General features: G+C 69.6%; 1 protein-coding gene across 8 annotated transcripts; it reads right to left on the bottom strand.

The window, feature by feature from the left end:
• Nucleotides 1-295: 295 nt before the first annotated feature.
• On the bottom strand, nt 296-21,447 carry ARHGEF2 (Rho/Rac guanine nucleotide exchange factor 2; the record flags this gene model as incomplete). 8 transcript variants are annotated; one of them, XM_082333280.1, is made up of 26 exons in its annotated part: nt 296-854; nt 932-1,118; nt 1,833-2,246; nt 2,379-2,429; nt 2,545-2,586; nt 2,670-2,737; nt 2,843-2,938; nt 3,060-3,251; nt 3,341-3,408; nt 3,584-3,753; nt 3,864-3,940; nt 4,719-4,976; nt 5,063-5,180; nt 5,417-5,542; nt 5,631-5,881; nt 6,740-6,886; nt 6,976-7,085; nt 7,160-7,289; nt 7,542-7,605; nt 7,738-7,805; nt 8,326-8,476; nt 18,912-19,026; nt 19,938-19,977; nt 20,225-20,333; nt 20,766-20,940; nt 21,161-21,447. In XM_082333280.1, 26 exons carry the CDS (start codon nt 21,445-21,447, stop codon nt 769-771), a joined length of 3,600 nt encoding a protein of 1,199 aa, XP_082189406.1. In that variant the 3' UTR covers nt 296-768. The 8 variants fall into 8 exon arrangements, with proteins under 8 accessions (XP_082189406.1, XP_082189405.1, XP_082189411.1 ...); XM_082333279.1 differs by having other exon boundaries at nt 932-1,121; XM_082333285.1 differs by lacking the exons at nt 18,912-19,026; nt 19,938-19,977; nt 20,225-20,333; nt 20,766-20,940; nt 21,161-21,447 and adding exons at nt 13,199-13,263; nt 13,851-13,951 and having other exon boundaries at nt 300-854; nt 932-1,121.
• Nucleotides 21,448-27,179: the final 5,732 nt, after the last annotated feature.

The raw sequence follows: 27,179 nt of genomic DNA on the forward strand, positions 1-27,179 counted from the left end.
CGCTCAGCTCACCCTGAGGGGACGCGGCAGGGACAGGCTGGGGACACGGGACAGGCTGGGGGGGGACAGACACCCGCCGCCACCCTCCCATCCGGGGGCGCTGATGGACGCAGGCGTGGGCTCGAGACCCCACGCACTCGGTGCACGCCACAGCCGCAGCGCCCCGTCCTCCCGCTTTGCGTCCCCGTCCTGGGGGCCGGGGTCCGGCCGTGCCCGCAGCCCCCCCACCCCCTCCCAGCCAGGCTCTGCCCCCCCACCCGCACAGTTTGGGTCCAAACCGGTCTTTTTCATTATTTTCCAATTTTTTAATTTATTTTTTCTTCTTTTTCAATAGTTAAACCCAGGGGAACCAACCAACCGATTAAAACCGCCTCTCACCCCGGGCAGCCCCCCAAAAGCGGGGTGGGGGATGAGCTCACCCCACCGGGGAGGCCACCGCTGGCCGGGGGGGCCGCATCCTGCCCGGCACTGGGACAGACCAGCACCCCCCCGGCCGCCACCTCCCACCCCAAGACGACAAAATAAATAAATAAATCTGAGCGGTGGGGGGACATCGGTCCCAAACTGCCGCCCCCCCCCCCCCCCCAGCTTAGGGGAGGGGGCGACCGGACCCCCCCAGCCCCGTGAGGCTGCCCCGGGAAGAGCAGCTCCCCAAAAATCCCCGGGTGCCCCCCGTCTCCAACCCCCCCACGGCCGGACCCTGCCCCCAGGGGCTCCCTGGGGGGGGCCGTGGGGTGCTGGGGGGCCGGGAGGGGCCGGAGCCGGTCCCTAACTGTCCAAGGAGCCCCCGTCGCCCTCCTTCAGCTCCTGGCTGCTCTCCACCTCCTCGGGAATATCCTGCATCCTCAGGAAATCTGTGGGAAACCGCTGGGTTAACCCCCCCCCGGGAAGGCGGGCGCCCGGGGCCCCATCCCCCGCCCCAGGGACCCACCTCGGGGGCTGGCGGGGGGCGAGCGGCGGCTCCCCAAGTCCTCGTCCTCCAGGAGCGCGTCCAGGATGTCCTCGCCCTCCCGCAGCCGGTCGGGATCGCCCCCCCGGTAATCCAGCTCCTCCCGGGAGCAGGGGGCGAAGGCAGGGTGGTGGAAGGAGAGGCTGGCGGGGTGGGGGCCGTGGCTCAGCTGCTGGGAGGGAGGGGGGGGGTGGTCAGGGGGCTGAGGCCGGACGCACTCGTGTCATGCATGAGCACATCTTCCCCTCCGCCCAGGCCCCAAACCCAGCTTGGCTGAGGCCGGACGCACTCGTGTCATGCATGAGCACATCTTTCACACACCCCCTGCTGCCTCCTGAGGCCCCAAAGCCGGGTGGGCTGAGGCCCGATGCACTCGTGCCACGCATGAGCACGTTTGTGCCACCGCTGCCACCTCCCCGCACCCCAAACCCAGCTTGGCTGAGGCCGGACGCACTCGTGTCATGCATGAGCACATCTTCCCCTCCGCCCAGGCCCCAAACCCAGCTCGGTTGAGGCTGGATGCACTCATGTCATGCATGAGCACATCTTCCCCCCCGCCCAGGCCCCAAACCCAGGTGGGCTGAGGCCAGACGCACTCATGCCGCACATGAGCACATCTTTTCGCCCCTGCCATCCCCTCCCCGCACCCCAAACCTGAGTGGCCTGAGGCCGGATGAACTCATGTCACGCATGGGCACATCTTTCACCCCTGCCACCCCCGCCGCCTCCCGAGGCCCCAGAGCCGGGTGGGCTGAGGCCGGATGCATTCGTGCCACGCATGAGCACGTTTGTGCCCCCCGCCGCCACCTCCCCGCACCCCAAACCCGGGTGGGCTGAGGCCGGACGCGCTCACGCCGCGCGTGGGCCCCATCCTGCCCACTACCTGGGGCGGGGTGAAGCTGAGATAGAGCGCGTCGCCCGCCGGCAGACTCCGCCGCCGCGGATCGGTCCCGCGCCGTCCCCGCGCGCCGCCCTCCTGCCGCAGGGCGCCCAGCTGCCGCCGGGCCTCCTCCAGCTCGCGCTCCAGCCGGGCGCGCTCCTGCTCGCTGTCCCGCAGCCGCGTCTCCAGGGTCGCCGCTTCCTGCGCCCGCTCCTGGCAGAGCTGCCGGCAGCGTCCCAGCTCCTCCTGCAGCAGCCCGTGCTGCCGCTGCAGCAACGCCAGCTCCGTCGTGCCGGCCTTCTCGCCCGCGCGCGCCGCCGGTTCGGCCGGGGCCGGTTGGGAACCGCGGCGGGCCGGTTTCTCCGTGCCCTCCTGCAGCTGCAGCTCCAGCAGCGTGTCCTGCTGGCTCACCACTGCCTGCGGGGAGGCGGGCAGGGGTGTGGGCAGGGGGATGCGGGCAGGGGGATGCGGGCAGGGGGATGCGGGCAGGGGGGGTGCCGCCTTGTCCCGTCCCCGTCCCCCTCCTCCCCGCAGCGTGGTCCCACCAACCTGGAGCCCGTGCAGGAGGGTGTAGAGGTTCACCAGCCGCTGGTTGATCTCCTGGGGAGGAAAGGAGGGGACAGTGAACCCCTGGCGAAGCCGGGTGGGGAAACTGAGGCACGCTGGCCCCGCGGGGAGGGAGCCGGGTCTCTCCCCCCATCCCGTCCCCCCTCACCTCCTGGGGTACCCTCTGCAGGAGCTGGTTGCCGTTCCCATCCTACGGAAAGAGACCAGTGACACCGCGGTGGCCGTGGCACGGGGTGGGAGGGTCCCCCCCAGCGCCCCCCCCACCGCGCTCACCCGCTGCCCAGCATCCGAATCCGCCCTGCAGAACTCCAGGGAGCCGTTGAAGCTGCCGGCGTCGCCGTCTGCAGGGAGAGGCACGGGGTGAGCCCCACCGCGGTCCCGGGGGACCCCGAGCCAGGCGCAGCCCCCCGCCCCGCCTGCCCCGCGTCCCCCGTCCCCCGCCTTACTGCTGGCGCCGGGGCTGGGGCAGCTCTCGGCCTCGGCGAGGTTGTTCTGGTCCCGGTCGCGTCCGTAGCCCGTGAATATCTCCTTCAGGCACTCCACTGCGGGGAAGTGCAGGGTGAGCACCACGCCGCGGGGTGGGACCCCTGCCTCAGTTTCCCCACCCGGAGCATCGCCATCCCAGAGCACCCCGGAGCATCGCAGCCCCGGTCCCATCCGTACCTTCCCGGATGGCGTCATGCATCAGCTTCTCCCCTCGGGAATTCTCGGCCGAGTCGGAGTGGAAGAGGGTGCGGGGGGCCAGGGTGGGCGAGGGCTCCTCGCAGCCGCTGGCCAGGGCCAGCATGTCGGCAAAGAGCCCCACCTTCTCCTCCAGCAGCGCCGTGATCTTCCGATCGTGTTGCAGGATACGGTCTGCGGCGGGGGAGAGGGTGAGCAGGGATGGGGGGGACGGGCAGGGATGGGGGGACGGGGATGGGGACCCCCACGGCGGTGGCACCCACCTTTCAGCTTGCGTAAGGACGCTTCGATCTCCGTCTCGATCAAGGGAAAGTCCTGGCGGCTGGGGCAGCTGGAAGGGACGGGGGGGTCAGAGCCGGGACCCCCCAACCCCATCACACCGCGTCCGCCCTTCCCACCGGCCGCATCCTGCCGAGGCCCAGCGGACCCAACCCGTCACCCCCCATCGCCCACCCCGTGGTCGTGGGGACCCCCCAAAACTCGCCCCCCCCGGGGCTGACACTCACAGGCTGACCGTCTGCTGGATGACCTTCATCCAGTTGTTGCGGTCATCGCGGGAGGCGGCGTGGACCTCGTACATCTCCGGCGGCGCCGCGCTGATCAGGAACATCCCCTTCTCCTGGTTGGCGATATCCCGCACGATGAGGTTTTGCAGGGAGATGACGGCCGGCTTGTCCTGCGGGACAGGTGACGGGGTCACAACGCCATCCCGGTGCTGGCACAGCCGTCCCGGCAGCGATGGGGGGCCGGGATGCGGGGGGCCGGGCGGCGGCGGCGGCGGCTCACCAGCATGGGGAAGGTGTATTTCTGGTCCTTCTCTTGCAGGAAGATGAGGACGTCCGTCATGAGCAGCACCAGGACGTCTGGGAGGGAGCGCAGGGACGTGAGAGGCTGGGGTGGGTGCGAGGCTGTGGCGTGTCCCGCCCCGCAGAGCCCCAGGGCCCCCCGAGTCCCAGGGCTGCTCCGAAATTCGTCCATGGAGGGTGAGGGCCTCCCGGCACCCCTGCGCCCTGGCACCCTGCTCCGCAGGCACCCCCATCCCCTGGTACCTCAGTCCCCTGGCACCTCAATCCCCTGGCACCTCCATCCCCAGGCACCACCAATCCCTTGGTACCACCAGCTCCTGGCACCCTGCTACCCCGTCATCGTCATCCCCAGGTACCCTCATCCCCTGGACCCCCATTCCCTGGCACCCCAGTCCCCCAGCATCCCCAAACGCAAGTGCCCTCATCCTCTGGCATCTTCCACCCCTTGGCACTGCGGTCGCTGGCAGCCCCATCCTCAGGTACCTCCAATCCCCTGGCACCCCACTCCCTGGCCCCCTGGTCCCTGGGCATCCCCATCCCCTGCCACCCCCATCCCACAGCACCCTGGCCCCCCAGTATCCCCATCCCCTGGTACCCCACTCCCTGGCCCCCTGGTCCCTGGGCATCCCCATCCCCTGCCACCCCCATCCCACAGCACCCTGGCCCCCCAGTATCCCCATCCCCTGGTACCCCACTCCCTGGCCCCCTGGTCCCTGGGCATCCCCATCCCCTGCCACCCCCATCCCACAGCACCCTGGCCCCCCAGCATCCCCATCCCCGGTCCCCCAGCATCCCCATCCGCTGGCATCTCCATCCCCAGCACCCCGCTCCCCACCTTTGAAGCGCCCGGCCGCCGTCTTCCAGAGCATGCAGCCGCTGTGCACCAGCTTACGCCGCAGGAGCTCGTCCTTGCCGAAAACGCCGGCGCGGCTCTCCCACGGCAGCTGCACTTTGGCCCGGCCGTCCACGCGCCTGTAGACGTCCCACAGCCGCGCGTTCATCTCACACGTGTGCACCTCCTCGTTGATGGAGGAGATCAGCTCCTTCACCAGCTTCAGCGCTCGCGACAGGTCCGCGGAGTCACCCTCGTTGTCTGGGATGAAGGGTTGGGGGACACGGTCAGGGCTGGACCCCCCAGCACGGGCCCCCCACGGTGCCGCCCGCCCCCAGCCCCGTTACCTTTGGAGTTCTTCAGGATGCGCTCGATGAGCACCGGGTACTTGGTGATCCTCTGCGTCACCAGCAAAATGCACTCGGGCACCCCGTGACGTCGGAGCAGCGGGGATCGCGTCATCCGCTGGCCGGCCGGAGGGAGGGAAGGAAGCACAGGGCACCCCGTGAGCAGCGGCCGGACCCCCCGGGGCGCGTAACCGTGTTAAGAGGCATTGGGGAGAGACATGCAGCCGGGGAAACCGAGGCACGGAGTCGGCAGAAGGGTCTTCCAGCAGGGCACGAAGCCCGGAGCCCGCAGGGAGACCCCGACACCCATCCCGGGGGCCCCTCCGGAGCCGCGCGGGGACGACGGGCGCTCACCCGGATGAACTGCTGGAAGCGCTTGTCGCGGGCGAGCAGGTCCTTGTACTCCTTCACGGCTTTGGTGTGCTTGCTGCAGAACTCGGAGTAGGCTTTCTTCAGCTGCTCCGCGCTGGCGCCCGAAAACTTGGGGGGTGGAGACGAGGGGAGGTCAGCGAGCCCGTACCCTCCCCGCCAGCACCCGCTGGCTCTGGCGGCCCCGCACCGTCCCCACCTGGTTGACGAGGATGTCCCCCAGCCGGTTGATGACGAAGTTCTTGTTGCTGTCGTGGGCCAGGGACTCCCGGCGACGCTCCAGGAGCTGCGCCAGGAACCGCTCGTGGATCTGGCTCAGCTCGTCCACGCAGGGGAAGATTTTCTGCACCGTGGCCGGGTCCACCTGCAGATCGTCCAGCATGGCCTTGCGGAACATGTTGGCCATGATCTTCAGCGTGCGGACGTGGTGGATCTCCGTCTGGATCAGCTCTGCGGCAGAGGGGACGGGTGAGAGGGGGCGGCCACCGCGGCGGGTCCCAGCCTGCTCCGCACCACGGGGACAGCACCTCGCCCTGTCCCCACCGCCTCCGTCTGTCCCCCATCTCTTCATCCCCATCCCTACATCTCCGACCTGTCTGTGTCCCCTGTCCTGTCCCCACGTCCCCCATCCCTTCATCCCTGGTCCTGCATCTCTGACCCATCCCTGTGTCCCCTACCCTGTCCCTGTGTCCCCCATCCCTGCATCCCTGGTCCTGCATCTCTGACCCATCCCTGTGTCCCCTACCCTGTCCCTGTGTCCCCCATCCCTGCATCCCTGGTCCTGCATCTCTGACCCATCCCTGTGTCCCCTACCCTGTCCCTGTGTCCCCCATCCCTACATCTCTGACCCATCCCTGTGTCCCCTGTCCTGTCTCCACGTCCCCCATCCCTTCATCCCTGGTCCTGCATCTCTGACCCATCCCTGTGTCCCCTGCCCTGTCCCTGTGTCCCCCATCCCTGCATCCCTGGTCCTGCATCTCTGACCCATCCCTGTGTCCCCTACCCTGTCCCTGTGTCCCCCATCCCTGCAACTCTGACCCATCCCTGTGTCCCCTATCCTGTCCCCACGTCCCCCATCCCTGCATCTCTGACCCATCCCTGTGTCCCCTACCCTGTCCCTGTGTCCCCCATCCCTGCATCTCTGACCCATCCCTGTGTCCCCTACCCTGTCCCTGTGTCCCCCATCCCTGCATCTCTGACCCATCCCTGTGTCCCCTACCCTGTCCCTACATCCCCAATCCACCTCTGTACCCCGTCCCCCCATGTCCCCCCCTGCGCTGCCGGTCCCCACCCCACGCGGCCGCCCACCGTAGATGACGTCCTGGCGCTTCATGACGTCCATCTTGTGCTGCTGCAGGTAGCTGTTGTCCACGGCCAAGCTCCAGGAATCCGCCTCGAAGTCCTTCCCGTCCGTCTCGAAGTCGCTCATCAGCTGGTTGAGGATGACGTCGGGGCCTGCGCGGGAGGGCGGTGGGAGCCGGGGGGGCTGGCCCCGCGCCCCGTGTCCCCCCCACCCCGTGTCACCCACCCCGGTGGCTCCCCACCTTCGTCGATGAGCGACTCCACGGAGAGCGTGCGGTTGCGCATGTTGAGGGAGTCCGTGGACTGGGACAGGATCCGCCGTATCCCCAGGGGAGACTCATCGTTGAACGTCCTGGGGGGGGGGAAGATGGTGACACTCTGGGGACACCCCCTGACCCCCCCGGGCCCTGTTTCGCCCCCGCTTACCCCGCGATGTTGGTGGTAGAGACGCTCTTGGAGAGGGAGAGGGAGGGTCGGCCGCGGCGGGGACCCAGCAGCGTCTGGCGGAAGCTCTCCGAGGGGTAGATGGCCGAGTTGGGGCGCTCCCGGATGGCGGCTGGGGGGGACACGGGGGGTCAGCACCCCCCCCGCCCCCGGCTGTGCCCAGCGTCCCCGCCGCCCACGGGGGACACCCCGAGACAGCATCCCCCCGGCACCCCCAGCCGGGGACGTGTCCCCCCGCCCTCCCCGGGGGTGTCCCCGCAGGCGGGAGAGGGCCCTGGCCCTGCCCCGACACCTCGGTGACAGGCAGCATGGCGGGGGGAAGAGCTGTCCTCCCCCACCCGCCGGCACATCGCACCCCACTCACCTTTATTGCGCAGCGAGACCGACTGCAGTGCCGAGCTGTTCTTCAGCAGCGCCGCTTTCTGTTGCTGGGGGAGGGAGCGGAGGCGTCACGGCGGTTGTCACTGTTCCCCTGTGTCCCCCCCCGCCCCCCAAAAAAACCCTGGAGCGGCTGAGACCGGCCAGCTCGTGTCACTTGTCGCAGCCGGGCGGGCGCTCACCTTCTGCTTCACCTTGGTGCAGTTGGGCAGCGTGTCCTTGCAGCGGTTGTGGATGGTGACGTTGCAGGCTGGGGGGGGACGGGACAGGGAGAGGTGATGGCACGGCCACCCCTGGCGGCACCGGGGGGACCCTCCCGCCACCCCCATCCCGGAGCAGCCGCCATCACCGGAGCGACGGGAGCAGATGTGGGGGGAATCCGGGCGGACGCGGATGACACCCGGCGCTGCCGGAGCCGCAGCTGCTGGGGAGCAGCTGAGCCGCCACAGTGCCGCCGAGGCCCCCCCAGCCCCGGAGGAGACGATGCCCTGCACCGGCCCGGTGCCACGGGCACGCCGGCTCCATCCGGCACCGCAGCATCACCCGCACCGGGGGAGCTGGAAGGCGCCGGCGGTGCCAGCTGCCTTGCTGGGACGTGCCAGGGCAGCACGCCGGCGTTTGCCAGGATGCCTCGGAGAAATCATCTCCGTGAGCGTCCCTCCTGCTCCGCGGCACGAATCCACGCCGCCAAACCGGGAGCAACCGGCCGCTCGCAACGGGGATTGCCGTGCCCACCCGGCAAAGCCGCCGCGGCCGTTTCGGCTACTCACTGGGGCAGATAAGAGCTTCCTTGGCCGTGATGCTCTTGTTGCAGGCGAAGCACATGGTCATGCCGGAGACGGTGATGGTGGTGAAGAGGTGGCCGTTGGTGTAGCGGGCATCCTTCTCCTTGCCCTCCTTCATCTTCTCCTTCTCCTTGCTCTGCCCGGAGAGATGCGACGGGCGCCTGACGGGGCTGCGGCACGGTGGGCGCCCGGCGGCACCACCCGGCGCGGCCCCCGCTTGCTTCGGGATGCGGTTCATGGTTGCGGGGAGCCGGGGGTGACGTGGGACGCCCCGGTCCCCCGCGATGCTCGGGGGGTCCTGCCACCCCGGGGGGGGAAGGACAGGGAGCCGAGGGGCTGGGGAGAAGCCACCCCGATCGCTCCGCTCGCCCGTGCTTCCCATCATCCCATAACCATGACAACCGGGCGGCTGCGGGAGAAATCCCCCCCGCCCCAGCACACGTCCCCCCCCCGGCACCACCGCCGCCAGCCCCAATGGGGACGAGATGCGGGGGCCGCAGCGGGGAGGGGAGGGGGTGACGATGCTCCCCGGCACCCCTGGGGGCTGGGGGCATCGCCGGAGCAGCGCAGCCGGCAGCCCTGCGCCTCCCCACTTCCTTTTTTTATCCAAAGTGGATATTTTCACCCTTTTCCCCCCAAAACGGGGGTTCGGAGGCCAGCTGCCCATCATGGGGACGGTGTCGGGGTGCAGCCCTGGGACCCCGGTGCTGCCGGCGGCTGGCCATCGTTTTCCCCTCCCGGAAACTGGGAGCGAGCTGGCGTTGTCCCGAGCGTCTCGAGGGCGTCCGCTCCTGCCTCGGACCCCCCCGCGCCCCGACCGGCACAGAGCCGCCTTTGTCCCCCCCCGCCGGGGCACCCGGCCGTGCCTGGCACCGGGGCACCCGCCAAACAGACCCTCTCCGCGCCAGCCCCCCCAGACCGCCGGCGCGTTGGGTCCCAAATCCCCCTCCCCGTGCCCCAGCGCCAAAGGGGGTCCCCGGTTTCCAACCCCCAGGAGGGCGAGCGAGAGGCCGAGGGCCCCCCGGGAAGGACCAGGCAGGTGGGGAGGGAGGCGAGGAAAACCACGGGAGCCCACGGGACGGGAGCGGGGCTGAGCACAGCGTCCCCGGGGAGCGGTGACACGGGGGGATGCAGCCGCGGCCCCCGCTCCGTGCCGGGGGGACACACGACGGGGCGCAGCCGGAGCCGGGGGGATCGGGCGCTCGCCCGCTCTGCGCAGAGGGGGCTCTCCACCTCCGTGCCCGCCGGGAACGGGGCGCAGGAGCAGCCGCAGACCCTGGCCCACAGCCCCCAGCCCCCAGCCCCCAGCCCGCAGCCCCTGGCCCACAGCCCCTGGCCCTGCAGCCCCCGGCCCCGCAGCCCCCGGCCCCGCAGCCCCCAGCCCCGCCGAGCCCTGGCCGCAGCCGCCGCAGCCCCGATTGCTCCCGGGCCTTTTTTTTGGTTTGCTTTGCTTTTTTCTTTCCTTTGCTTTGCTTTTGGGTTTTGCTGCTTTTTTCTTTTTTTCTGTTTTTTTTTTTTTTTTACTTTTTTGCTTTCCTTTCCTTTTTTCCTCTTTTTTCCTCTTTTTTGCTTTCCTTATTTTTTCTCTTTTTTTTGCTTTCCTTTTTTGTATTTCCTTTTTTTTTTCTGCTTTCCTTTTTTCCTTTTTTTTTTCTTTATTTTTCCTTTCTTTTTTCTTTATTTTTCCTTTCTTTTTTCTTTCCTTTCTTTTGGCCTTTTTTCCCTGCTTTCCTTTTTTTCCCTGCTTTCCTTTTTTCCCCCTTCCCCCCCCCTTTCCCCCTTCCTTTCCCCCGCTCCCCCTCCTTCCCCCCCGCTCGCTCCGCCCGCCCCGCGCCGGGCCCGCAGCCGCCCGGGCCGCAGGAAGCCGCCAGACAAAGGCGGGGGCCGTTCCCCTTCCGCCGCCCCCCCGCCGGGGTCCGACACGGCCCCCACCCGCCCCGGGCCCCCGCACCCGGACCCGCCCCGGGACCCGCACCCGGACCCGCACCCGAACCCGCACCCGGACCCCCGCCCCGCAGCACGCCCGGGTCCCCGACACCCGGACCCCCACCCTGCCTCGGTCCCCCCACCCGGACCCCCACCCCACAGCACGGCCGGGTCCCCCCACCCGGACCCCCACCCCTCAGCATGCCTGGGTCCCCCCCCCAGCAGGGACCCCCAGCCTACCTAGGTCCCCCCACCCATACCCCCACCCCGCAGCACGCCCGGGTCCCCCAACCCGGACCCCCACCCTGCCTGGATCCCCCCCAGTCTGGACCCCCACCCCGCAACACGCCTGGGTCCCCCCACCCGGACCCCCACCCTGCCTGGGTCCCCCCACCCGGACCCCCACCCCGCAGCACGCCCGGGTCCCCCCCACCCCGCAAAGGCCACGCTGGGGCAGGGGGGGACGGACGCAACTGGTGCCATAAAACCCCAGGGGGCTTCACCATCGCCTCTGGTGCCCTGGAAGTGGCGGGGGGGGCACACGCAGCCCCCGGCCCATCCGTCCGTAGCCGGGAGGGTGCACGGGGGGCCCGGGGGACTGGGGGCTCGGAGCCACGGGGGGCTCCGGCTGCCCACGGGGGCGGCAGCGGGGGGCATTTGGGACCGGGACCCTCCGACGGCAGCCCCCAAATCCAGGCCGGTGGGGGACAAAAGGCCCCCCCGGGCCAGGCGGGGGGGCACAGGGGGTCCCTGCTGGCGCCGAGGACGTGGCAGCCCCACGTGGGGACGGGGCCACCGCCGGCACGGCAAGGGGTGACCGGGGGGGACGGCGAGCCCCACCCAGCCCGGACGCCTGGGTCCGACAGCGGGTCTGGGGGTGTCGGGCTGCGCCCCACGGCCGGGGGGGGACGTCGGAGGCGGCAGGGGAACCCGCAGCCGTGCCACCGCCTCCGTCCCCACGCCCCCAAAACACACGGGGCGGCTGGGGTCCCCCAAAAACCCCAGCAGCGGATACCCCAATGCAACCCCCCCCAGCATCGCCCCCAAACCCAGCAGCAGCCGGCACCAAAACCCCAACCCCGGCCAACGCTGCCGGCACAGAAACGGGTGTCGAGCCAAATCCCCGGCCTCGGGCACCGCGGCTTCTCCGGCCGGGGGTTTCAGAGGGTCCCCTCGCGTCCGACCTTCCCGGCACTGGCGGGGAGCAGAAAGTTTCTCCGCTTTAAATAGAAATCGGGGGGTTTTTGGTATTTTTTTTCCGGCGCCGCGGTGCGACGCCTACGGCGGGTGTATTTCTGCTGGCACCGACACGACTTCGCCCAAGATAGCCGATTTCTTTTCCTGCGTGAGAACACACCCGCGCCAGCCTCCGGAGCCGAAAAACTCCAGCCAGACCCGGGGGAGAGGCTTCGGGGTGATGACAACCCCAGCTGCCACCACCCCGTGGTCTGCGTCCCCCCCAAAAAAAGCCACCTGCGGCATCACCGCCTCCGCGCCGGGTGCGACGAGCCGGGGGGGGGGTGGCCCCCCCAAAAAGCGAAAGTCTGACCTGGGTGACGGACCCAACCCCGAAATGGCATCGCGGGGGCACGTCGGTCCCCCCCTCGCGGGGGACGGTCCCCCCCTCGCTGGGGACGGTCCCCCCCCGCCTGCCACCCCGGCGCTGAACAAAGCCAGCGCCGTCCTCGCCGGCGTGGCAACAAAAGATGCCGCCGCGCCGGGGCCGAAACTGCGCGGGGACGGCCGGCAGCCCCTTCCCCCCCATAAAAAGATGGGGTGCCCCCCCCCCAGTGCACAAAAGCCCCATTTTAGCCCCAAATTCGCCCCCTCTGAGGTTTCGAGCCGCCGGAGGAGCGAGGCTGGGGGTTTGGGGGTGCGGGCAGGGGTTGCAGCAGGGGCTGCAGCAGGGGACACCCCCCCCCCCCCGCTGTTTTGGGGGCTCCAGGGAAGGCAGCAGTGGGGGGGGCTGCCCTGCCGGGAGCCCCCCCAAAAGCAGGTCCCGCTATGGGAGACGGGGTCCCCACGGTTGTAAAGCCGCGGCGGGACGGCGTGGGGGTCCCCACACGTCCCATCTGCCGCCGGCACGCCCCAGCCGGGGGGACCCCGCGGCTGCGAGTCCCCCCCCCGCTGCCTTTGCTGGGGGCCCCCCCATTTCTGAGGCGGTGACAGCCGGCGGCTGCTCTCCAAGCGCCGGGACCCCCCCATCCCAGGGGGACCCCCCGAGCCCCCCGGGGCCAGGGCACGGCCCTGGGTGGGGCGAAACGGGCCTTGATGAAACTTTCTTTAAACAAAAACCGCCATTTCCCCCCCCCGGCCGGCGCAGGAACCAACAACCACTTCCCCCGCCGCCGCCATCTCCGCCGGCCCCCCAAAACCCGGCCCCCGGGGCTGAACACCCCCAAGCCCCCAGCCGCTCCCCAGCCGCCTCAGACCTGACAAACTCGCTGCACGCAAGGCCGGTCCACGCCACCACGCCAGCGCGGGGTTTCCCCCCCCCCCCCGCCGCGAAAATCCCCGGGTTGGGGTAAACTGAGGCAGGGAGCAGGAGCGGAGCTTTGCACGCCCGCCTCGCGCGCCCGCAGCAGCCGGCAGCAGGAGCACAAAGCCCTGCCAAGCGCAGGCAGCGCCCGGCACCAGCTGGGCCCCCCCTTGCTCCCCCCTTGCCCGTCGTTTCGCCACGCCGGCGATTGCCACATGCTCCGGGGAGCGCGATGGCGCCCGGCCCCCCCGGCCTCGCACCCTCGCCAAGCCCCGGGCGACGGGGAGACGCTCCCGCGGGCCGCGAGCGCCCCGGCTCCCCGTGCCTCAGTTTCCCCATCGCCCAACCGGCGGCAGGGCTTTGTCTCTACCGGGCTGCGGACAATAAAACCGGGATGGGGGGGTCCCACCTCGCTCCCACCCCCTCGGCAGGAGGAGAAGGCGACTTCCTCACCCGCCGTGCCGGAGCTGGAGGGCTTCCACGCCACCAAACGGCCTTCGGCTCCGGCGGAAACAAGGCTGACGGGCGAGAGCGATGGAGGAAGTTTGGGCGCTGCTTGGCCGAAGAAGTTGCGGGCGGGATGTTCGGCGGGGCGTCGGGGCGAGGGCGTCGGGGCGAGGGCGGCGGGCAGGAGCGCGGGCAGCGGTGCGGGCAGGAGCGCGGGCAGCGGTGCGGGCAGGAGGGTTATTGTCTTCCCAGGAGCCCCCGCTGCACAATGGGGAGCGGCTGCGCCGAGGCTGGCGGAGGATCCTCGCCCACCTCCCCGCGCCCCCCCTTTGCCAGGGACCCCCTCCAAGGTGCGCAACCCCCCCTTCCTACGAGCGCCGGGCCGAGCATCGCCCCATCCCCACGCACCCCCCCGCACCCCCTCGCCCTGGCGGGACCCCAAAAGCTGCCCCCCCCCCGGGTGGGGAAGGGCAGAGCCCCCCCAAGGCGGGGGGGCAGCGAGCCGAGCGAGGGCCCCCCCGGGGGGTGACCACCCCTGGGGCGGATGGGGGCGACCCCCCCAAAGCAGGAGCCGGGAAGGGAGATGCCCCCCCCCGAGGGAGCGGGGCCGGGGGGGACCCCCCGGCCCGGGGGGGCTGCACCGCCCGCCGCCACCCACCTCGGCACGATCGCTCCTCGCCCGGGCCAGCGACTCGACGCGGGACATAATCCGCCGGGCCGCTCCGCTCCTGCCCGCTCCTGCCCGCTCCTGCCCGCCCCTGCCCGCTCCCGGGCCCCGCCCCCCGGGGGCGGGTCGCGCTGCCTGTCCCGGCCTCGTGCTGCCCGCGGGCCTTTGTTCCAGGCGGGACAGGCAGCGAGCGGGATCGGGCCCCGGGCAGGGACCGGCAGCGTGGGAACGGGACCCCGGCGTCACTGCGGATCCGGGAATGGCTGCTGGGAACGGGACCCCGGAGTCACTGCGGATCCGGGAATGGCTGCTGGGAACGGGACCCCGGAGTCACTGCGGATCCGGGAATGGCTGCTGGGAACGGGCACCCCAGAGTCACTGCGGATCCGGGAATGGCTGCTGGGAACGGGACCCCGGAGTCACTGCGGATCCGGGAATGGCCACCCAGCATCGCTCCGGATCCGGGAATGGCTGCTGGGAACAGGCACTCCAGAGTCACTCCGGATCCGGGAATGGCCACCCAGCATCGCTCCGGATCCGGGAATGGCTGCTGGGAACGGGACCCCAGAGTCACTGCGGATCCAGCCATGGCTGCTGGGAATGGGCACCCCAGAGTCACTCCAAATCCGGGAATGGCCACCCAGCATCGCTCCGGATGCGGGAATGGCTGCTGGGAACAGGCACTCCAGAGTCACTCCGGATCCGGACGTGGCTGCTGGGAACGGGCGTCCCGGAGTCACTCCAGATCCGGGAATGGCCACCCAGCATCACTCCAGATGCGGGAATGGCTGCTGGGAACAGGCATCCCGGAGTCACTCCGGATCCGGGAATGGCCACCCAGCATTGCTCCAGATCCAGCCATGGCTGCTGGGAATGGCTGCTCCAGAGTCACTCTGGATCCGGCCCTCCGGAGCTGCTCCGGAAGCATCACACCGGGGTCCCCCCAGATCGGTGCCCCAGCGCCCAGCCCTTGCTCTCGTGCCTCAGTTTCCCCTCCCCGCAGGCACCCTGCCCAGCATCGGCCCCACGGACGCCCCGCGCCGTTGGGGACCGCGACCCAGCCACCGCTCGCGTCCTCCCTGGGCGACACCAGGGCTGGAATCCCAAAAACAAGAAGAAAATCCCATGGGATCCCAATCCCCCGTTACCGGCTGCCACGGGACTCCCCAAAACTCCCCCAGAGCCCCGAGTGCCCCCAAAGCGCAGTTTTGGGGTGACGCACGAATCCCACCCCCGCGCTGTGGGCCCAGCGCGACCTTTTCCCTCCATTTTGGGGCTTTTATCTCCCAAACGGAGCAAATTGATGCCGGATCCTGCCCTGGGGAGCGGCTCCGGGGACGCTGACGCTTCCCACCAGCTTTTGGGGGGGACGCACAGAAAAAGCCGCTTTCCCATCCAGATCCCCAGCGACGGAAAGTCGGGCTGAAGGCAATATTTTGGGAAAATTGTGCTTTTTTCCCTTAAAACGGCAGCTTCGGGGAGGACCCCGGCGCTGGGCTAACCTCACCTCGGTTGAACATTAACTGGTTGGCTGGGAGAAACCGGGGTTTATCAAATTTATCCCACTCGCTGCCGGAGATAACGCTAGCGAGGTTGCCAGGAGAACCGAGGCACCGGGGTGGCTCCAAGTCCCGGCAGCGCCCGGGGCTGGGGGCAAGGGGGGGCTTTTGGGGGACGCGTCGCCCGGCGAGCCCCGAGGCAAAGCCGCCCACCCGCCGCGGGGCTGCGGGGCGGCAAACGGCTCCTTGCGCAAATAAACGTCCCTTCTCTCCGCGTTTCCCAGCCCGACAGCACTCGACGCTCACCAAGGGGACGGGGACAAAGCCACCTGGGCGCCCCGGAGAGATGCTGGCAGCTCTCGGCTTAATGGGTAACCGCGAAAGGGCACCGCTGCTGCCGGGAGGTGCCACCGCTCTGTCAGCGGCCTCGGTTTCCCCGCAGAAATCACTGCCGGCGGCAAAGGAGACGGCGCGGTGGTGCCGAACGCGGCCCTGCAAACCCTGCGGGAAAGGGGTGGGACGCGCCCACGCACGCAGCTCCCAGGGAAGAGGAGAAGTCGGGAGCTGGAGCGGAGCCGTCGGGAAAACACATCCGATGACCCGAAACCGGGCGGCCGCTGCAGCCAGAGCGGTTTACCGGAGGCGGCCGCGGCCGTTAACCCAGCGCAGGCTCGTTCCTGGGCGGGGGCCCTGCTGCCAAGGCCGGGTTTTAATCAAGCCGGGGTCCCGAAAGCAGAACCAAGCCCTCGGGAGGCCGCCCCGAGCATCCGGGGGGAACGGGGCCTGGCTCCTCCTTTCACCCAGAGCTTAACTCCCAGTTTCTCATTTCCTCCCTAGGCACAAACCCCTCTGGCCGGGCTTTGCTTCTGCTTCCCCCTCCCCGGCCGTAACCCTAAAACAACCCCAACGCCGACGGAAGAAAACCCCGAACGGGCGCCTGGCTACCCCGGGGCAGGATGCGGCCAGTGGGGAGGCTGCGGCGATGCCCGGGGGACCGGTGCCTCGCCCCACATGGCAGGGCCAGATCCGGGCTCTGGAAAGCCCCGCGGTGCTGCGAGCATCACGTGGGAGCAGAGGGCGAAGGGGGAAGCGACGGCGGCTCGGCCCTAAAAAGTCGGGAAGGGAGGAGATGGGGGTGCTCCGGTTGCAGAGGGGACCCCACGGCCCCGGGGAAACCGCAGGGTCCCCCCCCACGAGGCCGGACTCACCCCAGCACCGGCCCCTCGCCAAAACTGCCGACGGGCATCGCCGCAGGGATGCAGCCGCCCCACGGCATCGCGGGCGCCGGATCCTGGGGGTCCCCCCCGCCGTGCCCCGCAGCCCCCCAGCATCCCGCGGTCCCTCCCCGGCAAGGCCGGGAGCCGACCCGGCGGTGTCGGGTGCTCGGGCGAGACCCGCAGCGGCAGCGATGCCCCGGGACCCCCGCGGGACCCCCGCGGGACCCCCAGGCCGAGCCGTTCCCATGACTCACCCGGGGCGCAGAGCGGCCGTACATCGCTGGGGCTCCCCGGGGACGGGCGTGCGCCGAGTCCCCGAGGCGGCGGCGAGCTCGGCCGGGGCGGCTGCGATTATTATTTCTTCCTGAAATAGCACAGTCCCTCCCCTCCGTGGCCTCCCCGCTCCCCACAGCCACTTCCCGGCCAGCGCCCAGCGCTCCAAAACCCAGCGTGGCTCCAGCCTGTCCCCCCCAAAGCGCCGCTGGGCGCTCTCTGCTGCCTGCAGCCCTCCCGAGGTCCCCCCTTACCGGGGTCACCCCCACCCATGTCCCCCTTGAGCCCCAGCGCCTCCCTCCCGCGGTGCCCCAGGACCCCGGGGCCCCGTCCCCATCCCTGCCGCAGCCTCTGCTTGGGACCCCCCAAGCTACGAGCACCCATCTTGCAGAGCGCGACCCCAGCTCTGTCCCCCCCGCCACGGGGACGGCGCTGCCTGGGCCGGTGGCGCAGCCGCGGGGACGCCTGGTGCCACCCCGCTGCCGCCAGCGCCGCGCGGACCGCGCTGGGGGGGCTCTGCCGCGCACCCCCCTCAGCCACGCTGGGGTGGGCACCCCGATCCCCCCGCACCCCGATCCCCTCCGCCCGACGCAATCGCCACGTGCGCGGCTCGGCGTCCCGCTGCCTCGGCCGGGATCGACCCCCTTTCCCCCCCCTCTGCCGTGGGGGGCCGGCCCTGGACCACCACCAGCGCTCCCAGCCTCCGAGGACCCTTCTCCCTCCCCGGAGGTCTTCTAGGACAAACTTGGCTAAGCTGAGCCTTGGCGAGAGCCTGGCCTGAGCAGCCCTCTCCTCCAGCTCCATAAAAATAATAGTAATAATAATAATAATAATAATCAATCCTGGATTTGAAGCCCTTCGCAGCCCCGGTCCGGCACCCAGCGGGGTGGGACGGGGATGGAGCCGTCCCGACGGCGGGGCCTGGACCGTGCCACCGTGCCGGGCGGGTTTTGGCCCGTTGGCCCCGTGATGGTAACAGCTGGCCGCTAATCCGGCCGCCCGCTGCCCGGCAGGGAGGAGGCAGGATGAGATCAGGGGCCGGGGCGGGGGGGATTAATGGCTTCGCACGGCAGCAAATCGCAAGCCCGGGGGGCCGCTTGGGGGGGCGAGGGGGGCTTCGACCCCCAGAAGCGGGTGGCAGGGGGCGGACGGCAACGCCACAGGGGCATAAAGCCATCGGCAGCCCCCATGTCCCCAAGACGCCGCGCGCGTTGCCGTGCCTCAGTTTCCCCCTAAGCTCCTGGCCCCCGGGGGGGCAGCGGTGGCCGGGGAGGACCCCCCCGTGTCCCCTGGCTGCCCCACGGCCGCCCAGCCTCAGCCTAAGCACCCCGGCACCCTACGAGCAGGCATCGCCTCCGAGAAATGGGGAACCTGAGGCACGGGGGGGTCTGGGCAGGGTCCTGCCGCCCTCCGAGCTGGGAAGGAGCCGGAGGAAAAGATCCCAAATGAAGGAATTGCTCCAGGAAACCGCTGGGCTGGAGCGGAGGGGCCCGGGGGAGGGCGCGCGGGCGGTGAGCTCAGCGCACAAACAAGCGCGCCCGCCGCCAGGAAAAACCTCATTTCCTCGGCCGCGGCGGGGCCGAGCGCGGTGAGCCCCGGTGGGGACCGTCCCCCAGCCCGCGGTGGCAGGGGTCCCCGCATGGCCCCCACGGCTGGGGGAGAGCGGCTTTGCCACCGGTGCCCACCGCCATCCCGGGCACGCCGTCGGTCCTCGCCAGCCGGTGCTCTCCCCGGTGGCTCCGGATGCACCGTAATGGTGTCAACATGGGGACCGGGACAGGGGGGCGATGGCAGCGCCGCCGAAACCGCGTCGCCGGTGCCCGGGCAGGATCCGGTACCCGCTGCGCAAACGCCTTCTTCCCCGCTCCCCTTCCCCGAGCGCACTTGGGGTTTTTCCCCCTCTTTACATCCCAAAGTACGAAACCCAGCGACGGCCAGTGCCAGGCAGGAGAGGGGAAACTGAGGCACGGCTTCCCCAAAGGGCAGAGCGTCAAACGAACCCCCCCCATCGCCGCGTCTCGGGGAGCGAATCGCCCCGCCACCCCCTCCTCTTCCCCTCCTACCTTCGTCTTCCCCGTCATCCTCCGGATGAAGCTGAGGGTCCGGCCCAGGGGGGTCTCTTCCCAGCGCTGGCTCCCCGCCTCCCCCGCCAGCTGCCCGCAGCTCCCGGCGCCGAAGCTGCAGGAGATGGAGGATCCAGCTGGACAATCCCGCTCTGTCCCCGGCCTCTGCGGGGCCGGGAAACAGGGAGGAGCGAGCCCAGCCGCCCCGGCCCCCCGGCTTCTGCGGGGTGGCTGCTCCGCTCCCAGCTGGGTCGAGCACAGAGCCCTTTCTGTTCGCCCCGAGCCCCGCGGGGTGCGGAGACCCCCCCAGGCTGGCGGCTACGTCCCCTCCTCGGTGACCCCCACCGCGTCACCCGGGGAGCGGGGCGGTGGTCCCGCTTTGCACGGGTGCAGCCGCAGGGTTGTGGGGGGCTACGGGCATGGAGCCCCCTTCCCGGGGTGGTCCCGCTCAGGACTGGCCCCGGTTCCTTGGGGCCACCCTCGGGGGGGGACACAAGCCCTGCGCCCAGCCCGTCCCTGGGGACCCAGAGGGGACGGCGGCGGGGCCGCACAGCACCATCCTTTTTGGCGAGGGGGTTGGGGGCCAGCCTGGCCCCCTCCGTGTCCCCGTCCCTGTCCTCGCTCGTCCCCCGCGGGGCTCCCGGCCAGCCGCCGGCGCGACGGTGCCCGGGAACAAGCGGCCTAATGAAGATGGGAATGGGCTGTGACAGGCGGCGGGGACGGAGGGGGCCCGGTGCCACCGGCACCATGCCCCGCCGGGAGCGGGGCGACACACGCCGTCCCCTCCAGCCTGCTGTCCCTGGGGGTCCGCTCCTGCTGCCCCCGATGCTGGGAGCGAGTGAAGTGCGTCGGGTCTCAGCCCGGCCCCCCTCTGCAGCCGCAAGCGAAACAAACCCCTCTTTGGGCCAATGTTTTCACCTCCAAATCTCCCCTCGGGGCTCTCTGGTCCCTGAGCTGCCTTGTTCACGCCCCGGCCCAGGGCACAACGGGCACCCCCAGCCCCGTGCCTGCGTCCCCCCGACTCACCCATTGAGCAGGCTCTGCTGGGAGGCGAAGGGGGAAATTTCTGCAACGGCAAAAGAAAGGGGAATTAACAGAGGGGCCGAAGCGCGGCGGGAGAAGCCAACTCTTTTGGTTGGTGAAGCATCTGCCGCGGTCCGGGGCTGCCGCAGGGAGAGGATGAGAGATAATTAACTTTGGCGGCAGCGCCATCGATTTTGGGTGGTTATGAGGGGGGTTTGAGCAGGGATGGGGATGCGACGTGGGGGCCATCACCCCGGTCCTGCCCGGGGGCCGTGGGTGCCGCCACTCACCGTCTGCGTCGGGGAAGCTGTCGATGACGCCGAGCGATGCCGATTTGGAGAGGACGCAGCTGCCGGCGCTCTGCCTGGCCCGGTACGCTGGCAGCCTCCGCGCATCCTCCTGCCAGCCGTGATGGGGTTGGCACCGGGGCCACCGGCTCCCGGCCCTGCCACCCTCTACCTGCCCTTCGGCAGGGCCCGGCGGGTGGCACGGGGCAGCTGCAGGTCCCCGGCACGGTGCGCCCGGGCTCGTACCGGTGCCGGATGGTCCCCGAGCTTGTGACCCATCTATTTTCCCCTCCCCGCTGTTGATCCCCAAAACGAAGCTGCTCCCAGAGGATGCCACAGCTTGGGCAGGAGCGTCCCGGTCCCAGGGCGATGGCAAAGCCGCCCAGGATGGGGCTTTCCCTGGGACCCATCGCGATCCCCTCTCCCGGGGTCCCCTACCCTCACCCAAGCTCAGCCCCTGGACCCATCCGCCGGCTGCAGGTGGGTGCTGGGTGACAGGACACCCTGGGGGGCAGGGAGAGGAGGAGGAGGAGGAGGCTCCTACCTGCGCCCGCTGCACATCGGCCTCGTCCTCCTCCTCCTGGGAGGGCAGGGACTCCAGGTCGTCGTTGCTGTGGATGAGGGGGGCTCGCCGGGGGTCCCGCCGGTGCCACCCCAGCCCGTCCAGCTGCTCCGCGCTGGAGTCGATGTCGTCGGGGCTCAGCCCTTTGAGACTCACGCTGCGACGGGGAGAGGGGGACCCTGAGCCGGGGGGCGGGGGCACCCCACCAAACCGGGACCCCCAGCCCCGTGGGGTGAGCCTTGCTCTAGCACCCGGCTTTCAGGGCATCCCCACCGGCTCAGGGCAAGGGATGCTGGTCCCTGGGGTGCACCCCGACCCCTGGACGGGGGCTGGCTGGCTGCGGGGCCGGGATGGGGACAGGGGCCGGTCCCCGCTACCTGAGCTGGTCGTAGCCGGGGACCCCCCGCAGCTCCTTGCCCGGCTCCCAGCTGTGCCGGCGGAAGGGGTCCCGGGAGCGGATGGAGGTCCGGAGGGCACAGGATCGCCGCAACGGCACCCCTCGAAAGCGGTCTTCATCCTCATCTTCCTCCTCCTCCCAGCCAGCCTCGGCGCTGGGGCTGGCTGCGGTGACGGGCTCCAGGGCCGACATGCAGCGACGTTTCTGACCCGGGACCCCGCAGAGGGCACCTTCGCAGGGACCCAGGAAGATGTCGGGACCGTCCATGCCGCGCTCAGGGCCGGACGCTGCGGGAGGGAGGAGCGGAGGCGTCGGGGGTGGCGGGCCCAGCCTTGGCGCAGGGCATGAAACGAGTTGGGGGGGTCTCAGCTGAGCTCTGCAGACCCCCCCCCCCAGCTCCCCCAGATTGTTTTTACGGCCGCTCTTGGAGCTTTAAACAGCCCCTAAAGGTTATGATGGCCATAAAGAGGAGCTGCCCTTCCTGGCCGCGTCCCCCACCCCGGCGCTGACCTCGCCGAGCCCCATGCACCGCACGGGGCCCCCCGACCCTGCAGCGCCGGCGCCGCGACGGAGCGGGCTCCCGGCCCCCCTGGCCCCCAGCCCTGCACAAACACGGCCCGGGGGGGCCGCGGCTGGCAGGAGCACACAGAAACACCCACTCGAGGCCCGGCGCGGCCCCGGTTACTCATTAAGCGCCCAGGAATTTGGCTGGGATGAGAGCGGCTCCTCGTCAGCTTGGCCGGGGGGGCTGAGCAGCGACGGGGTCCCACCGCCCCAGGGTGACCCCACAAGGATGCAGCCCGTCCGCCCGGACACAAGACCCCCAAATTTCCCCATCCCCCCGGAGCAGCCGTCCCTCGGGAGAGGATGCTCAGGTCGCTCTGCAGTCGCTTGGGGACCTGGATTTCGCCTGGTGGCATCTGGTCCCTGCTTGTGCCCCCTGCATGGCCGCGGGATGGGACCCGGGGAGGTTCAGGACGGCACCCGGGGAGGTTTTAGCCTGGCCATGGCCCCCCACGAAAGGCCACGCCAGGCTGGGGAAGCCCCCGAGCATCCCGACGCCCCGAGATGCCTGGGCTGCCCACGCCGAGCGGCTACAAAAGCCTTTAAAGAAAGGCCGCCGCGGGGTGCAGCTTTTAGCCCCCCCAAACCCGGCTCCCCATCATGCCCGGTCCCTCCATCTCGCAGCAGCACCAGTGCAGCGTTGCCAGCCTTGTCTGGACCACGCTACCCCCCCGTTCAGCAAAACCCCCTTCTCCTGCTGCCGTTAGCAAGATGGAGCCAGGGCCGCGAACCCCGGCGGAGCGCCCCGATCCCCGTGATCCATCCAGCTCCGGTCCCCGCTGCCCACGCCTGCCCATAATCCCCAAATCCCAACACCAGTGGCCATGCCGGTGCCCGAGGCGTCCCCGGGGCTGGCGCATCCTCCCCTGGCACTGCCCAGCCCCGACTCACCCCGCTGCGCCGTGGGCAGCTCTCCCCTCCCCAGCCAGCCCCGTTTGGGACAGGGAGGGAAATGGGATGAGCTCAGCTGCTTTCCTGTTTTTACATTCCCGGCCCAGTCAGCTGATAAAAAAACCCCACTTTCCTCTGCATCTGCCCTTCGATCTGCCCGGGACCAGAGCAGAACAAGCGAGCGGCTTTGCCATAAATACAGAAGAATAAATAAATAGCAAAGATAGCGCCCATCGCTCGGTGGCACTTCCGCCACCGATAAGCACGGCTCTCCCCAAAAGCACACAAGGCGACCGGGTGATCTACGGGCTCCCAGACTCCCGCAGGCGTCAGTGCCCAGAAAAGCAACGTGGATGCCCGGGAGCTTCCCGGTTTAGTGCCAAAACAGAGCCGGGGATCTCGGGGCTAAAGCCAACCTCCCGCGCCGGGAGCCGGCAGCACAAGGGAGGGGATCCTGGCGCAGCAGCATCCCCCGGACCAGATCCCAACCCTGCGGGCGACCTCCAGCCTCCGCAGCCCCCGCCTTTGCCTGTCCGCTCCGGTCCGGCGCAGTGCCCCGGGGTGCACCCCTGCACCCCAACAAGTCAGACCAACCCCATTTACCGCCCGCCGGCACTGGCACACCGGCAGCAGCTTCCCGCCGGCCCGGCTCTCCCGGCAGGGCACCGCGGCGTTACCCGCTTGGTGCCCGGACGCATCGGTGACAGGCGGGCGCCTCCGGCCAGGAGCCACTGACTCCCCGCAGCACTAAAAGCCCGGCACCGAGCCGGCCTTAAGGTCCACGTTTGTATTTCAGCCCCCCCAAACGTCGGTGAGCACCAGCTGGAGAGCAGCGAGGAGGCCGGGGATCGCGTTACCCGCAGGCTGCGCTCACCGGCGGCCTTCGGCTCCCGGATGGAGCGCGGGGACCACGGCACGATGGCTCAGCCCAGGCAGGGGACAGGGGCCTTGGGGAGATGCCCTCACCCAGCCCCTCTGCTCCGTGCTGAGAACGGCCAACGCTCATCACTGGAGTGCGTGGGTAGGGGTGGGGACCGTGCCGGGCTCCTCCAGCCTCGCCGCCTGCTCCAGGCCAGCGCCGGGTCCTGGGGACAAGTCCCCGGACACCCTGGGTGCCGGGCGGGCTGGAGGGCAACGGGTGCCACAGCGCAGCCAGCCTGCACGCCCAGGCAGCTCCGCCAGCACTTTGGACCCAGCCGGAGCAGCGAGTGCCAGGCCGGAGCAACGGCTCCCAGGGGAGGAAGCAAGAAGCAAGGTCTTCCTCCTAAAAGGCTCCCCAACGGAGGGGTCCAGCCTCTGCGAGGAGCCAGAGGAGCAGGCGGAGGGTGAACCCGTCCCTGCAGCGGGCAGGACACGGGTGCCAGGACGTTGCCCCCGGTTTCTTTCCAGGCAGAGCCAGATTCCCCGGCACGGGCAAGGATTAACCGCCGGCCACCGGCTTTCTCGGCGGCTGGAGGATGCTCGTGCCGGCCACCGCCGCTAGACAGGGAAACCGAGGACAAGCGGGACGAGCGACCGGCGGGAGGGTCACGACAGCGGCCTTTGGGTCAAAGCCCGCCGGCAGCAGGGAGGGAGCGCGCGAGGGGGGACCCAGGCCTCCCGTCCCCGCCGTCCCACGGGAGCAGCCGTGGCGCAGGGCAAAGGGCAGGGAAGGCGCCGGCGAGCGGCTCGGTGGGACAAAGGGGACAGTGGCAGCGGGCGAGATGGGTGCTGCAGCACCCACGAGCGGGGCCGGCGGCTCCTGGGCGGCTCAGGTCACCCCGGGCTGCCAGGGACGTACCTGTCGGCGTGCGGCGGGGGGCGCGGGCCCCATGGGAGCCGGGTGCTGGGTACCAGCCCTGCTCCAGCTCCCCAGCTGGGCGCTCCCTCCCTGCCTCTCTCACACAAAACAAACCAGGAACCGCTGGGCAAATCAGATCCTTTTCCCTGTTAACCCTTTGCCCTGCATCGCCGCGGAGCCTCCGCTCCCATTCCTGCCAGCGGACAGACGGACGCGCGCCCTGGTTCTCACGGGGCACCCCAAATTCGGCCTTGCTCCCCCTTTCTCTCCTCCCTTAGCCCCCGGCCGCGGCTCCGCGCGGGGCTGCCGGCGCCCTCAGCACAGAGGGGCCCTCCTGTTTCCCACTCCATCAGCTCTTAGGGTCCCAGAGCAGCCTCAGGGTCCCCTCGGGGTCTGAGCTGCCCCTTCCCGGCTCCCGGGAGCCCTTCCCGGCGGGAGTTACGGATAACGCATCACGGGCTGCACCGCAGAGCAAGGAGCATTACTCCGTGCCTCAGTTTCCCCATCTCCCAAGGGCAGGGATTTCCTTCCCCCGGGAAGCTTTGGCACGGCGCAGTCGCACTTTTCCAACCCGGCACAACTGGCTGCCGGCTCGGGGCTGAGCTTTAAGCGGCCGGCGCGGGTGCAGGGAGCCGGTCAGGGTGCGGAGCAGCGCACCCAGGAGCTGCGATAAGGGCAGGGCAAGCGGAGGTGACGCAGGCTCCCGGCGGCGTCACGCTGCCCACGCCGCACCGTCTGCCGCGGGGCTGGACCCCGCTCCGCTCCCCACTGCCGCGGGGCTGAGCCCCGTGGTGCCCCGAGCCGCCGGGCGATGCCGGAAGGATCACGCACCTTGGACAAACCCAGCGCGTCCGGATCCCAGGGGGATTTCATTTCCTGGGAAAAGCCACCGTGAAACGAAGCAGCCGCAGACGGAGCAAACCGTTCCCGCGCGAGAGGCACCTGCGAGCGATGAACACCCCGACGCGTTTAATCCCCGTCTGCCAGAAGCGGCCTGGAGGTTTTGAAAAGCTCCCGCAGCCTTTGTTCGAGGTGTCCCGGCACCGCTCTCACGTGAAGCACCCGTTCAGCAGGGAAAAAAAAAATAAGGAAAATAAATAAATGCCCTCTTGCCGCGCACGGGCCGGGCTGCGCCGCCGCAGGCACGTCCCCGGTCTCCCAGCCCGTGGCACCGTCTCTCCGCTCGATATTCCTCAGGGTAAAGATTTAGCCCGCGAGGGAAGTGTTTGTTTTAAATAAAGAGGTGGCAGCGGGGACCTTTGGGCAGCTTTCGGAGAGCGGTGCCAGGAGGTGACACCTCCCTGCAGCGCCCAGGTCCGGAGCTGGCACCGCTCGGCTGGGCCCGGCCCTGCCCTGCCCCGCGGGGAGGAAAACCGCAGCGGCCGGGCCGCGGACAGGCTCCAAAGGTTTTGTTCGAAGCCTTCAGGATTTAGTCGGACTACCATCCCGGGCTCGGGACGAGGGAACAAGCCCTTCCCCAGCTCACGCGCTGGTTTTGGGGCTGCACCGGGGCTCAGCAGCCATTTCGGCTCCCGGTTTTCCAGCACCGGAGGCTCCGCAGGCAAGGAGCCGACACCAAAACGCTATCGACGTTTCCGAGGGGTTTCTGGAACCGGTCCCTTGTCACCAGGGTGCCGGGGCGCAGGAGAAGCAGGCACGGGTGCCCTCAGGGCTCCCACCCTGCCTAACGCCACGGGGACGGCCGACAGCTCCAGCTCCGAAGCTCCACCATAACCCACCAGTATCAGACGCGTCCGTGACCGGCGTTTCCAGCGCTAGCACAATCCAAGGCTCAAAGAGGAGCGCTGCTATTAAAGATACGACACACAACTCCTCTTGACGCCAGTCTCCCATCAAAACCGCCCCAGCCTGCCCTCAGAAGCCCACACCAGTGCGCTGCTGCTAACTGGCACCAGTTACCGTCACCCTTTTCTGCCTGCGGATCCCCAGACAGGCAGGAACCGTTCCGCAGCGGGAGCAGCCGTACCTCAGCCTGGCGAGGAAACCTCCGCTGCCGGGCGCATCCGAGCGGGCTGCGCCAGTCAGACCCGTCAGCACAAAGCCCCTGCGCCCTTCAGGGAGCTTCTCGAGCATCCGACGGCGACCGTCTCCCTAATCCTGCCGCTTGCAACGCTCGCCGGGCAAAACAAAGGGTGCAACCGGTGGCAGCGAAGGTTGGGGCGAGGGGGTGAGGAATCCCGGCTTGGAAACATTGTTCTGGTAACAAAGGCACAGTGTTCGCTCCGGCACGGCCCGGGATTTCTCTCCACCAACACGAAATTCTCGGCTGCCACCACCGTGCTGGTGAGCAGGGGCCAACACGGAGCCGGACCGGGCTGTTCGGTGCCACGGGAGCCCGGCGCGGCCGGAGCCACGAGCCGCCACGGAGCCCTCGCCCCAATCAACCACCTCTCACCAGGGGTGGGTCCCCCGAGCCGAGTCATCGCTGTGCCACTACCTCCTCCAGAGAAAAAGCACAAATCCATGCCCGACAGGCAGCCACGGCATGATTTATTTATGGCGGCGAAGAGAAACCTTACACGAGGGCTCGGGGCCGTCAGGAAAGCTGCTGCGCGGCACCAGCCCCTCGGAGAACAGAGGAACGAACCTGGCGAAGCGATTTCTGCTCCCCACGCGTTCCCTCTGCTCTCGTTCTTCCACTTGTTTTACTGAGGGAGTAACGTACTGATTTATTTTCCTGCCTATGCCCTCCGGTCGCGTTTGCAGGCAGCCAGGTGCCTCCAGGACCTCCTGGTGAAAGAAA

The sequence above is a fragment of the Platalea leucorodia genome (assembly GCF_965183815.1).
Source record: "Platalea leucorodia genome assembly, chromosome: 24".
Classification (NCBI taxonomy): Eukaryota; Metazoa; Chordata; class Aves; order Pelecaniformes; family Threskiornithidae; genus Platalea; species Platalea leucorodia.